Raw genomic sequence first — 14,161 nt, 5'->3', positions numbered from 1 at the left:
ATATTTATCAATTGAGTCGATTCAAATTTTATGACTCGAACACAGACGCGCCACACATTTTATTTTGAAATTGAACTGCAAAGGGTTTGGATGAGTTGGTTTGAATTATGCACACAAGTTATATGGAAATGTGGTATATCGTAATTCCGACAATTTCTGGAATGCAAACTGAAAGGCACACGGTTTCAAATGGATGGGTCTTGCCGCGAGAAAAAAGTTTATGGTAGCAACTTTTTCATGTTCATTTTAAAATTAAAAAAAATACTGAAGACCTTGTTACCAGCCAAGAGAAGTAGTTTTTAAAGAAAATATCAACATCACAATATCGAACATTCACCACTTTCTCAAATGTGTTCTTAAAGGGGCATGGATTTATTTAGATGGGTCTCGCCGCGAAAAAATAGCACTGCCTGATTCAAGATAGTGTCTAATTCATTATAACCTCAAAACTTCTGTCATAATTTTTTAAATTCTCTAAAGAATGTATTCTAATCTGGTAAATTGATAAAATAATGGCCTGAAAATAAAAAAGGGATTCGTAGATAAAAATGGATTGTCGCATTCAAAAAGAGGACAATGAATTAGCAGATTGCTCTGACGGCTCCGAGAGCACATCTTCTCCAGACTCCACCCAATTGAACTGTTCTTGCTTTTCTAAGACATCTGTCAATAAGAGGATTGCCAGGAAGCTCCAACGAAGCTCGAATTTATGAATGAATACGCAATACCAAAAGAAAATAACTTATACTTGAACTGGTACGGAATACAAAAGAATAATTTTAAACTGGTGGAAGGGTGATACTAGAAGAACGAATATACTAGTTGTTCACATTTTAGAATAAAGATTTAAAAGGATAACCTTTGGATAGGCGAGAAGCAAGATCACAGACCAAGTTAAGTTTACAGAAAAAAATGATAGTGGAAGGAATCGGCGGAGGGTTGTGTGTGTGGGAAATAGGTATGTGTGGCAATTGGGGATCTATGGAGAGTTGAGAAGACGTTCGACAGCCGCGTTGAGATCTCCGAACGTTGCGGTCAGCGCTGTAAATCATACTTTACTTATACACAAATCAAATATTATCAACATACCTGCCACATTTCTGGCACGATCCGAGAAGCCCATCGATTGAAGTTGTTCGAGTTGTGATGCATAGGTTTGCTCCGGATTCACTGGTGCAGCAGTCGATGAGGGCTGAAAATTTCTCACGTTAGTGTCATTTGTGGGTTAATCAATCAATCATAGTCGCCGATCAGCGGTCTGGGAGCTGGGAGGAACTAAAAGAGTTGCGATTTGATCGAAGGTACATTTCTCTCTTTTATCGACCGACTCATTCTCCAAGATATGATTAATGTGTCATTTGATGATTGCGACGTGTATTCACAACAAAAGAGCTCAGCGCTTTGCGAAGAGCAACAGTTGGCTACCACTACCACCATCATCTCAACACCTGAGGGAGAGCAGGAGATAAAGAGACATCACACCGCTTCTTCATATTTCGGTTACTAGCACTAATCACTCAGAGCGATGCGGCTGTCTCAATATTGAAGATTTGACACGCACATATATCGGTTTTGACATTGCCTCCACAAGGGATCATATGAACTTAGGAGTCTTACAGTAATTGAGAAAATGTCAAAATTGATTATATGAATTTTAGATTATTTTAGACTTCTTTTAATTTATAGCTTCTGGGGAATCTCCTAAAAAAGTATTGGGTTTCGTTTTTAAAACTTTAGTGGTCACATGAAAACTTTGAAAACTCAATTATTGTTGTGCTAGAGGCTCAATTCCAAATCCATCCATCTTTGTATTTGGAAGGCAATCATTCCAAAATCTATTCCCAAGAAACAAAAAATATGGTCTATAGGAGAGCGGAGCACTTGATTGAAATGATGCACATACATACCCACACAGACACAAATTAACATTTCCTCTGAGAATAGGCAATTTTGAAAACATGAGGGAAATGCACATAGCATGCGTAGAGCTGCTTCTTAATTGTTCATTACATATTACGAGTCAGTGCTACGATGTTTATCTTCTAAAAACGCATTTTGCTTGTCATGTTTCGAAACAAATGAGTGCGCGAACAACGAGTATCTGTGCATTTATATCTATGAGTGTGTTGTTCTCAATAATAACAGAGACAGGAAGAGGAGCAGTTGGACGAATCGACGCGTCATATGTGTTTTTGCATGGGACCCCTCTTGTTCTTCTTCCTATTGTGACCAGCACTACCGCATCTTTCCGTTCATTCGATTTATGCATTACACCATACTTTGACGAGTTCGACAACATGCATTAAGTGATACAACGTGTCCTCCACTCTCTACACATGTCCCTACAATTCCATCAACATACTAATTAATGAGAAGAAATGATTGGACTATGTTTCGGATTTAGCTATCGTAATTTTAAGGGAACTACTTTAAAGGAGAAACAATTTTAGATATTTGAATTTATTGTTTATCCTTAATGCAAAAATCAAGGTTTCAATATGATCTGAGCAAGAGAAGCGATGTTCTACTATAAAATAACTATATCACAGGTTTGATACAGGTGTTCGAAAGAACTGTTTCCCATGCAACCAGCCATCTGTCTATTGTAAGAACAAGAAAACCAATCGAATGCCTATTCAAAAGACACTAAGTGTTTTGCCACTGAACAGATCATCCCATCGTTTCGGACGTCGGCTCCTAATAGACTCCACTACTAATCACTTCGAATATCATTTGCATCGGCTCATCTTAACAAAAAAGGCGGGAAACGAGAAGACCGGAAGATGTTCGCCAGCTGCCTCTTTATGAAATGAAATACGTGTATGGCACGGCGCGTGTTCCACACAATCGCCGATTAGACAATTGTTGAATGAATAAAAGGGGAACGTCGCCGTCCTTTTTCCTATCTGCTCTCATCATGCGCACCAACCTCGCGCACTATTCCATTACACAATATTCCTGGAGACACATCGTTTACTATGATCTATGCAAATGTCGTCAAAACAATCATCTAATGAGACAAAAGCTGCAGCAGCAGTTATAACAAAAAGGGGGAGAACAAATGTTGTGGCCAATTGCTTGAAACATACGGGATAAATTTGATAGCAGCGTAACCGCTTACAAGATGAGATTATAGTGACATCCGATCCGTGGAATGTGTGTGTGTGTGTGTGTGCAAATACGTCGTCGCGCATCCTAAATATGCCACAAAACATGTGCTCCTAACAATTGCGGGAAGCAAAAAGAGCAACACTGATTTGCTTATTAAAGGGGCCGAAGAAAAAAGAAATATAGATCAGATATCGTAGTAAAACTTCTCGAAAAATCAAGTTTCCTAATTTGCAGTCGAAATTGGCAACTACCTAGATACCACCTATTTTAATTTTGGAATTCGACCGAAAATAGGCAATTATTCAAGTATTATAATTTAATTTTTTGTATTAAAACATTTTAGGGTGTCGAACATGGAATAATGCTCTAAACTTTACAAAAAGCTCAACTTTCCGAAAATTTGGCATTGTGCGTACAAATAACCCCTAATGTAGTGAAGATCACATCTACTAAAATTGAAGGTTCTGTGATAAGAAAGTTTCCTTTCAGCTTTTGTGTTGCCCTCTCATCCCAAAAAAGATCTGATTATTGAACATAGTTTTTTTTGCTGTGAAATGTGTAATATTTATGTGAAGAGACGAGCCTTTGTCGATCAACGTTTTTATGTGCGCCTACTAATATCATTTTATGTGGGCAATGCACATACATACACACACTCATCCACGTTTTGGTATTGAACAAAATTAATCGAAAATGTAAAATGACATATAACATGTATGTGCCAACAATGTGTTGTGTGATGCGAGAGCATTCGGTCCAGTAGTGCAACGTCGACGAAAATTAAAAAATCTGATCTATTCGTATGGATAAGATGCCCGCCTTTCACACTTCCTATGTCAAGTGATGAAAACGAAAAATGCAGAAATTATTGCTTTTGTTTCCAATTCAAATTGTTTCGTCTAACAATCATCAAAAATTAAAAGACAAGGAAATGAGGGGCCTTCCTCTTTCACTGGGGGAACTCATGATAAATCTCCCACACTTCTCTTTTCTAAGAGTATATTCTGTCTGTAGAAAGGGCCGAGACATCAGAATTTCGAAACAATTTTAGATACGCCACCGGGGTCTAAATGAAATTCGATATGATAATTGCATTTTCTGAGCAAACAGGAAAAGATTTTCGATCGTGCACGCTGTCATCAGTTTGCCATCGTCTTCGTCACTTTATACTCATTATCTAACATTTATCCATAGCATGTCAAACGAGCCGACTTTTGCTTCTGCTCAGCGACGACGGCACAGAAGAAGCAGAAGACGGAGCATCGTCTTGTTACATTATTCAGAACAGACACACGATGACTTCTTCTTTCTTGCTCGCGCACTTCCGTCGCTGTCACAGAGCAAACGGCGACTCGGCGCAACTCATCAGCTTCTAAATTTGAGCAAAAACTTTGATATATGAAATGAAGGGGGAACTTCATTTGATGTGAGGCTTCAACTAATCATCCAAATTTTCATTTCAATTTGGAAAATTCAAAAGACCACGGAATCGAGAGGGAAGTATAAAAAAAACTATACTATGGGAAATTATTGGATTCGGTGATATTATTCTAAATCGATCTGTCGATTGAATTAGAAAGGAAAGCTTAAAATAGTTCAATTAGCTGAAAAAGTTCTTTGAACCCATGATGTTTCAATAACTATCATACAGACAATAGAAAGTTTTGGCAATTGCCGATTAAAAAAATTTTACCACTTCGATAAATTCACAATCCAAAAATAGGCTATTGTCGAGTTTTCAAATTTTGCAATGAATAAAAAATAAGAAAAACTGATTTCTACAGTAGTAATGCTTTTTTTTTAGCTTTTTAAATAGAAATTTTCTCTTTTTCAGTTCATAAAATCTTATTATCTCGTTATTTCACTCTGAATATTTTTTTTTCTAGACAATTCGAGAAGGCCGAACTTGAAAATAATCACCTCTGCTCCCATAAGAAGTGACATAAGAAATCAAATATTCAATATACTCACTCTTCCTCCTCCCATATTCATTGAATTGAATAAATCGGCAAGTCCGTTTGCAGAGTTTGCTCTGAAATGAGAAAAAACTATCAGCTATAAAAACTATCAACGAACCCAGCAGAAGATGCATTGGCATCAGAACCGAATGCTCCACCTCCCATTGCTCCAGCTTGGAAAAGGCTAAAATAATTTTAAATAGTTTTTGACTAAATGGTATTTTCAAATACTTCAAAAGTTGAGGTGCTTCTCTGCGAAGAGTTGAAAATCCCTCTTGAATTTGACGGAATGCTTCACTGACCCGTGGGTTTCTCATTGCCTCCATCACAGATGGATCAGACATCTGAAATTTTGAAATATAAATTTTTGTAAAAATTTAGAAAATAAACCATGTTGAGCATTTGTGGAAAACTTCTACGAATTCCTTCGGAAATCTGTGGGTTATCACGAGCCGATGGAATTTGTCCAACAATCTGAACTTACATAATTATTTTAAATTTTTTAAAAATGAAACTAACGGAATCAATGAGTCCAGGATTGTTTGACATATTTTGACGAATTGAATTGATGACTTCTGGGCTGAACATACTGGCCTGCATACTTGGATTGGACATCATCTGCTCCATTAGGGAGCTGATGCCAGGTGAATCAAGCAATGCTGAATATGAATTAAAACATTATTAACGGATCACTAAACTATGAGGATATTCGTGACGTTTAAATATTTTGTTTAAAATTATAATAAATGGTGGGCGGCAGACGTAAAATTGGGCGAATTGGAAATTTGTCGTTTTGAAATTTTTGTTGGAAATTTTTTAAGGAAAATGTTCAAAAATACATTGCTGAAAATCTTTTTTCACATTTACAATTTTTTAATTTTTTCGGCAAATTGATATTTGGCATTTGCCACTCGTCATTGATTATTATATGATTTTAATGTAAGATTTTTTTTTACTTAGAGAAATTTGACTCAGAAAAACTTACAATTAAAGTCAGCAGAACGATTATTCGATTGATTATTGGTAGCTTGATTGGCGTTTGAAGCCCATGGATTTGGCAGAGCTTCATTATTTTCTTGTCCAGCACGATCGACACGTGGCTCACTGCTCTGATCACCTCTTAGAGAAGCAAATGGATTTCCACTGAGCGAATTTGTTGCACTATTGAGCAAGGGCTCCTGTACATCATTGTACAACCGTTCAAGAGCAGCTTCTCCTCCGGGAATTCCCTGAAAATTGAATGTTTCAACATAAAATAACAAATCCAACCGAAAAAAAGGAAAATCTGTTGAAATTGGAATTCAAGACAAAAACCCCTGTAGCGCGGCTGGGATGGAATATATAGTTTCCAGAAATGTACCCCTGATATTAAAAAAAAATTAGCAATTTTTTGCCATATCAATTAAAATAACAATTAATTACTTTTAATAGTCATATTTAGACATTTAGATCGGCATCCTTGATCGATTTTTTAAAACTAAAACTGAAAAATCAGAATTTTTCGTTTTTCGATTTTAGAGAGAAAAAACCGACTTTTTCAATTTTTAAAAAATGGTATTAAATTTTGGTAATTTTTCTTTTTTTTAGACAATTGTTAGATAACATTAAAATGTCTTCGTATGTTTTTTGTCACCAACATATATGACACAAGTTGTGTGTCACACAACTTGATAAAAATCAAATTTTATTGATAATTTTCTGGACTTTTTTTCTTCGATGTTTCGATTTTCGCTGAAAACATTGAAAAATTGAAAAATGGCATCCCTTGATCAGCATAGCTATATATAATGTACCTGAAGATTCCTAATAGCTTGATCATGATTCCGCATCATTTCTTGGAACATATTTGGATTACGAATCATCTCCATAGTTTGACGCATTACATTCGGATCGTTGAGAATGTGTCCAACTTCTGGATTTCTCTGAAAATATTTATTGTCGATATACGAGAGAAATGTGGAAGATTAAAAAATTAAATAATTTTTCGAATCCGAAAATTTACAAAACAAATATCCAGGAAAAACTCGAACCTCAATCAATGCTTGGAATTGTGGGTTGGATTGAATAATTGTTCTCATAAACTCTGGATTTCCTAGAAGTTGTTGTGTAATTGGATTATCCATAACTGAACGCATAGCATCTGGATTGTTTAAAATATCAGCAGGTGATCCCATTCCTCCCATTGCTGCAAATGGATTATTGGTAGGATTCGGTTGTGAAGAAGGTGTTGGATTGGAACTTGGTGCAGATGAAGCTGTTGGTGTTGCAGCAGCCGGCGCTGGTGTTGGACGGGCTTGATTTCTAATAACCAAGTGGACGGTGTGACCATCAGCGATTTCTAAATTTTTGTTTATTATTTTTTGGAACACATTTTTCAACTTACTGTGCTGTGTGAGAGTTTCTTCATCCTTCAGAATTTTTCCGGTGTAAATTATACAAACTTGTTCTTTGTTCGCAGTTGGAACGAACACAAGAACCTTGTCTTTTAGCTGTAAAATATTAATTAAACACTGTGATTTACACATTTAATTTATCAAAATGGAATAATCACTTGAATTTTTATCTAATTCTCAAGAGCAAAATTTTATTTTTTAAATAAAATATAACATACTTCTGAAACTGATGCATCCGCAGCAATCTCAACGTCATACTTGTTCGACGGTGATTTCACGTGAACTTTGATGAGTGCACTCTCTGTAGCCATCTTAAATTTGAGAAATATTAAAAAACCGACAAAATTAAATAAAGAAAAAGGATTGAGAGAATGAGAGGCGGAGACGGAAAAGAACACGTTGCATCGATAAATCGAGAATATTCTCGAAGCGCAAAAAGAAATTTCGCAACTATTTCAGACCGAATAATGTAATAATGTAATGGGTCTCTTCGATAGAAAATAAACGAAGATAAACGAAGACACAATTCTTCCTGACGCGCGAGCTTCAATATGCACGTGATGACTAATTTGGTTTCCATGGTGATCTTTTTGTTCCTTTTATCGATTCAAATTTACAATAAAAATAAGAAATTAAAGTTCTAAATGGCGCTCCAATCAATTTGCCTTCCAATTTAACGTCGATTCCTTCTATATCAGGTCATAAAATGAATAAAAAACAATGATCAATAAAATGATGCGGTAGTTGCGTAAATCGACACATGATGGTCGCCTCTTCCGTGCGAGACCCATTGGGCGGAGTTCTCACAAGAATGAGGCCAATCGGCACACAACACGCGTGCGACAGGCAGTGAACGACGTGTTTTTGGCTCAGTTCCTACCAATCCCTGGTGTACACACGAGCGCCACGTGGACCTTAACAATTCGGGTCTATTTTTATGCTTCTGCTCTGCATTTTCTGGATTATTAGTAATAATATCATTAAAAGTGATATAACGCTCCCCGAGTCTATATAAAATTTCTCCTCCATACAACACATGTTTTTTGGCTTTCTTCTTCTAAGCTTAAAATTTATAGTTATTTACTAACTGTATTTTCCACTTATTAAAGATAATTTTTGAAAAGTGTTTGTAAATACTTAAAATTGAACCCGAAACAATCTGTATTTGTCCATTCACATGTGATTCACAGAAAAGAATGAAAATAAATGCGAAAAAAAAATAAATAAAGTAAAGGCGCATTGATTTTACCGCTCGCGGTATCTCGCCACGAAAACACGTTTCGCGTCAAGCGGCTCACGTTTTCGATGCGATCGCGGTTTGTTAATTGCGAAAACACCTTCCCTTCTCTTCAATCGTTCGCTCAATTTCTAGAAAATATTTCTGAATAATCTGAAAACCTCTAATCTTGTTTCTTAGTTTTTAACTTTTTGTCGGTGTTCCCGATAATCTCTCGCCCTCTAAACTCACTCGATCGATTGTCGTTTATAGGTAAAGTTTTTAGGTAATGATTTGGGTCCAGGCAGCTTTGGTCGCCTCCTTCCTGGCGTTCGCCAGTGCTGGAGGAGCCGTTCTCGAGTATACCGACGGAAACTTCGATGATCTCATCCAAACCCACGACATTGCTCTTGTCAAGTTCTACGCTCCCTGGTGCGGACACTGCAAGAAAATTGCCCCAGAGTATGAGAGAGCTGCCCCAAAACTCGCATCTAACGATCCACCAGTCGCTCTCGTCAAGGTAAGATAACCATACTTATTTACACAGCCATCGCTCATATATCGATCGCAGTGACACTGACAAATACGCGAAAGCTGATAAAACAGCAACGAAAGCCACATTGAATAGAAATATATGAAATGCATACAAAGGATTCTTTGAATTTATTGTTCTAGTCCTTATGCATATAGAAACATTTGTCCGTCATATATATTATGTATGCTGGTCCAAAATGGTTATTGTGTATTCAAAAGGCCATTGACAATGAGATCGGCTCGACATTTACATTTTCCCACGCATCAAATCACTGTTTGTTGTCAGGTCTTTACTCTACAGAATACGGACATCAATTAACGATAAGAGCAAAAACACCAGTCGCGTAGCAAACAGTTTTATCTATACCACAAACGAGTGCGATATGGTAGTAAATGAAACAAAAGATTATGTTTTTGAAGTTGAAGATTGTAAAAAAAAAGAAACAAAGATTTGAACCACGGTTTAGTAATAGGAATCCAGCCCCCCTTTAAGAATTCTCAGTTTTGAAACAGTAAATTCAATATTATCTCGAAAACGATCTATCACATGTGCATTGCCATAGAGAATAGTATATGTTTGAAATTTTTGAAGCAGTAATTGACAGACTTTTTCAATTAAACATTTTACGGTGTTCCTTTTGGCAAACAATTCCTCTTCTTTTCACGTGTATCTTTGTAAAATTCTCGAAATCTCTTTCCCAGTGTTATCCGAAAAAAGGCGGAGCTTGCCGCAAAGACCCAGAAAAATGGGCGTCACGCTCAAGTTTTCGAGAAAATATAAGATCCACCTCCTTGCGTTGTACGGCTCTGACACATTTTCCGGAGTTTTTTCAATGAAAAGAGGCCATAAAACTTCATTTGACCGACTTCGTTGTAATTTCGTGATTCTAAAATTAGCAACGCATGTTATCGTTAGAAAACAAGTAGTTAGGGATGGTCACCAAGGGTGTCAGTGTCCCGTAAAAATTACAAAAACGGGACAGTGGGATGTCCCGTTCCCGCGAAAACACCCAAAAAACGGGACAACGGGACATCCCGTTCCCGTGAAAACGCTCAAAAACGGGACAGCGGGACGTCCCGTTCCCGTGATAATTTTAAAAACGGGACAACGGGACGTCCCGTTCCCGTGAAAACACCCAAAAAACGGGACAACGGGACACGGGACTTGACACCCTTGATGGTCACCAAATCATGTGCTACACAGCACCCTAGATTGCGGGAGCCGGCCCTGTTGTCGTGAAAATGAAAATGTTCTCCAATTTCAATCAGTCGATCATGTTTTAATTCGAATTGAAAATATGATATTTAAAGCTAATTTTAAAATGCTTGAATTAGCTTGCATTTTTTTAAAAGTTGAATTTCAATAATTTAAGTTTTAATATCTCTGAAAAGGAATAGGATGATGCATGTGAATGAAATACTGATTTCTCTGCCAATATCGCATCCAAGAGAGTCGATCAAAAATTAGTGATGCAGCCTCTAATAGACTTGCCTGAATAGTTTCAAAATTTTCAAATATATTCTTTATATGTATTTTTTCAACTGCGTCATATAGTTTCCAAAGCTAAGGGTCATTCGTAGCTTAGTCTGGCATGTGACACTAATAGAGGTAATTTCAGTATCCTAATAGTAAGAATCAAAAACATGACCGAATACTTTTTGATTAATTCGATCGTTTCAAGGTATTGGAAAGATTTCATCGATTAGTTTTATTTATTGGACGACGATAGTGACGATCACATAGTAATAACGTGGGTGTATTATAATAATGTTGAAAGAGCCTGTTCAAATCATTTTGGTTGACACATCTTGTTTATTCACTTCTGCAATATGACGAAAAGTGCAGCGTTGTGGCCATGTTCCAATACATAATCAATGGATTTCTGAATCAGGGGTGTGCGGCAAATTTGCCGAAAATTGCCGACTTGCCGAGCTCGGCAAATTTGCCGATTTGCCGAATTCGGCAAATTTGAAAAAACCAGCAATTGCCGATTTGCCGAGCACGGCAAATTTCAAAAAGGTAGATTTGCCGAATTTGCCGAGCTCGGCAAATTTCGAAATTTGCCGCACACGTCAAAAATTTTACAGTACAATTTTGAGTAAAATTATTGATTTTTTCGCCAAAAATTTAGTAAAATGACACAAAATTGAGTTAGTTTTATGCTTAAGCAGACATACTACACGGAACTAATTCAGAAACCAGATGTGTGTTAAGAATTCGGTAGTTTTGGTGTTCCAAAAAACATCAAAAATTATCAAAATTTTCCGAGTTTGTTAAGCACGGCAAATTTTGAAAAACCAGCAATTGCCGATTTGCCGAGCTCGGCAATTTTTTCCATTTGCCGCACACCCCTGTTCTGAATCATGGTCTCGCAAAGTATATCCAAAGTTTGAAAAACATTTCATGGTGTCGTAACTTATATTTCAATACGTTTTGTGACTTTACAATATTTATTGCATTTCACATAGGTGAATGAACTCATTATTAAATACGCATATGTATTTCTCTCATTGTTTTTTTTTCAGGTCGATTGTACCACCGAGAAGACTGTTTGTGACAAATTCGGAGTTAAGGGATTCCCAACTCTTAAGATCTTCCGCAATGGAGTTCCAGCCCAAGACTACGATGGACCACGTGATGCCGATGGTATCGTTAAGTTCATGCGCGGACAGTCGGGACCTTCTTCCAAGGAACTTAAGACCGTTGCCGAATTCGAGAAGTTCACTGGTGGAGATGAAAATGTTGTCATCGGTTGGTTGATTTATTTCTTGGCTTTTTTAAATTTAATTATTTAAAGGATTCTTCGAGAGCGAAAGCAAGCTTAAGGATTCTTATCTCAAGGTTGCTGATACCGAACGTGATCGTTTCTCCTTCGCTCACACTTCCAACAAAGACATCATCAAGAAGGCTGGATACTCTGAGTAAGTACTAATTGTGAATTCGCATGTTCCTGATAATTTAATGAGCTATTTTTCAGTGACGTCGTTGTCTTCGTTCCAAAAAAGCTCCATAACAAGTTTGACACTAACGAGTTCAAATATGATGGTAACTACGACACCGATAAGATTAAGAACTTCTTGGTCCATGAAACGTTAGTCATGATTAAATTATTGTGCTTGTAATTAATTATCATATTTTAAGTGTTGGATTTGCCGGAATTCGTACTCAAGGAAACTTGTTCCAATTCGAGCAAAAGCCAATCGTCATTGTTTACTACAACGTTGATTACGTCAAGGATCCTAAGGGATCCAACTACTGGCGCAACCGTGTCTTGAAAGTTGCTCAAAACTATAAGAGAAAAGTTCAATTCGCCGTTTCCAACAAAGAAGAATTCTCTTCTGAAATTGAAACCAATGGACTAGGAGAGCGCAAGGACTCGGATAAGCCAATCGTTGCCATTCTCACTAATGAAGGAAAGTATCCAATGGACCAAGAATTCAGGTGTGTTAAAGCTCTGATATATTATCAGAAAATAATTTCAATGTTTTTCAACCGATATTTAATATAATAATAATTTCAGCGTTGACAATCTCCAGCAATTCGTTGATGAAGTTCTCGCCGGAAATGCCGAACCATACATGAAGTCTGAGCCAATCCCAGATGAACAAGGAGACGTTAAGGTTGCCGTTGGAAAGAACTTCAAGGAACTTATCATGGATGCTGATAAGGATGTGCTCATTGAATTTTATGCTCCATGGTGCGGACATTGCAAATCATTGGCTCCAAAATACGAGGAACTTGCTGAGAAGGTAGAATTTTTTGTTACATAAAATTAATACGACGTATTGTGAATAAGAATTCGCAACAGTTGGTTTTTTTTAAACATCTTCCCATAGTTCACATTTAAAAAGTTTATTTTTTACTTATTTTGAAACACGAATGTGAGAAAAACTTAAAAATAAAAATAGAAGTTAGCATGCAAGTTATTTTTTACATAGTAATTTTTTATTTATTAAAGTGCTTTTGTGATAAGCTTTCTGAAAGGTTTTTCAAAAATACAAGTTAACTTTAATTAAACTTTTTTAAATATTTAAGTTTACACTGGGAGACACTTAAAGTATTCAGGCTTGTGATATAATTTGTAAAATACTTTCAAATTTTGTAATTTCAGCTCAACAAGGAAGATGTTATCATTGCTAAGATGGATGCCACCGCCAATGATGTTCCACCAATGTTCGAAGTTAGAGGGTTAGTAATTTTATCCAATGCTGATCCTGAATTATTTGTATAATTTTGCAGATTCCCAACTCTCTTCTGGCTTCCAAAGAACGCTAAGTCGAACCCGATCCCATACAATGGAGGACGCGAAGTTAAGGATTTCGTCAGCTTCATCTCAAAGCACTCTACTGATGGGCTCAAGGGTTTCAGCCGCGACGGAAAGAAGAAGAAGAAGACTGAATTGTAATTGGATAATTATAGAGAATTTTTATCAAATCCCTCCCTCGTTGTTTCCCTTTTGTAATTTATTTATTTATTGTTTGCAGCTTCGACTAGGGTTCCCAATCGAAGAATTTTCAACTTGACGGTTGTTTCACGGTTTCTTTCTTGTTTTATGATGTAAAAAGGACCGTTTGGTGCCTTCATTATGGCGTTTCGTACGCCTTTTTTGCCAATAAACCTTCTGGTCTCTAATATTTGAGTTGTTCTCACACAAATACATGAAAAGCATCAATGTGGGAGGCTCTATTCTGACTAAAAATGCAAGTTTGAATTCGCGGTTAGAGTAACGAGCACTTTTGATCGCGAGCGGTTGCGTCGCGGTTGTGAGGTGTTCATGGCTGGGCGATTCGCTTTTTTCTGAAGTGCGCATCTCTTTTTGGACCGATTTCTTGGCTCACAAGCAGAATTTTTCGATTAAAATGTTTTCTATAGACAGCTAAATTTAATTAGTACCCTTTTCAGTTAAAAAAATATAGGAAATTGCACCGGAAAGTACTATTAATGGGCC

General features: G+C 36.8%; 2 protein-coding genes and 2 non-coding genes across 6 annotated transcripts; 2 read left to right on the top strand and 2 right to left on the bottom strand.

The window, feature by feature from the left end:
* Window positions 1–678: 678 nt before the first annotated feature.
* ubql-1 (Ubiquilin) lies at window positions 679–7,783 on the bottom strand (the record flags this gene model as incomplete). 3 transcript variants are annotated; one of them, NM_171839.4, is made up of 13 exons in its annotated part: window positions 681–1,041; window positions 1,090–1,192; window positions 5,083–5,143; window positions 5,188–5,253; window positions 5,301–5,413; window positions 5,460–5,543; window positions 5,589–5,728; window positions 6,055–6,298; window positions 6,863–6,991; window positions 7,100–7,254; window positions 7,309–7,407; window positions 7,453–7,558; window positions 7,681–7,779. In NM_171839.4, 13 exons carry the CDS (start codon window positions 7,771–7,773, stop codon window positions 980–982), a joined length of 1,455 nt encoding a protein of 484 aa, NP_740884.1. In that variant the 3' UTR covers window positions 681–979. The 3 variants fall into 3 exon arrangements, with proteins under 3 accessions (NP_740885.1, NP_740884.1, NP_740883.1); NM_170895.6 differs by having other exon boundaries at window positions 679–1,041; window positions 5,032–5,143; window positions 7,100–7,407; window positions 7,681–7,783; NM_170894.5 differs by having other exon boundaries at window positions 7,100–7,407; window positions 7,681–7,773.
* A 387-nt stretch (window positions 7,784–8,170) lies between these two features.
* VF15C11L.1 lies at window positions 8,171–8,348 on the bottom strand. The gene has a single exon (NR_050236.1). It is a non-coding gene; the product is annotated as an Unclassified non-coding RNA VF15C11L.1 (non-coding RNA).
* On the top strand, window positions 8,171–8,460 carry VF15C11L.2. Its single transcript, NR_050235.1, has one exon. It is a non-coding gene; the product is annotated as an Unclassified non-coding RNA VF15C11L.2 (non-coding RNA).
* Window positions 8,461–8,964: 504 nt separating this feature from the next.
* On the top strand, window positions 8,965–13,843 carry pdi-3 (Protein disulfide-isomerase). The gene is made up of 8 exons (NM_059594.10): window positions 8,965–9,198; window positions 11,739–11,964; window positions 12,011–12,134; window positions 12,191–12,304; window positions 12,355–12,654; window positions 12,734–12,962; window positions 13,325–13,401; window positions 13,453–13,843. The coding sequence occupies exons 1-8, from the start codon at window positions 8,968–8,970 to the stop codon at window positions 13,616–13,618; spliced, it is 1,467 nt and encodes a 488-aa protein (NP_491995.1). The 5' UTR covers window positions 8,965–8,967; the 3' UTR covers window positions 13,619–13,843.
* The last annotated feature ends 318 nt before the right edge of the window (window positions 13,844–14,161 follow it).

This window comes from Caenorhabditis elegans, chromosome I (assembly GCF_000002985.6).
Source record: "Caenorhabditis elegans chromosome I".
Lineage (NCBI taxonomy): Eukaryota > Metazoa > Nematoda > Chromadorea > Rhabditida > Rhabditidae > Caenorhabditis > Caenorhabditis elegans.
This window is presented reverse-complemented; position numbering and strand designations above follow the sequence as displayed.

Bases quoted from the DNA above. Each gene is read 5' to 3' on its own strand.
- pdi-3 (NM_059594.10), top strand. From the start codon at position 8,968: ATGATTTGGGTCCAGGCAGCTTTGGTCGCCTCCTTCCTGGCGTTCGCC. The intron at 12,305-12,354 runs GTTAGTCATGAT...TCATATTTTAAG, and splicing joins AACTTCTTGGTCCATGAAAC to TGTTGGATTTGCCGGAATTC. The intron at 12,963-13,324 runs GTAGAATTTTTT...TTGTAATTTCAG, and splicing joins ACGAGGAACTTGCTGAGAAG to CTCAACAAGGAAGATGTTAT.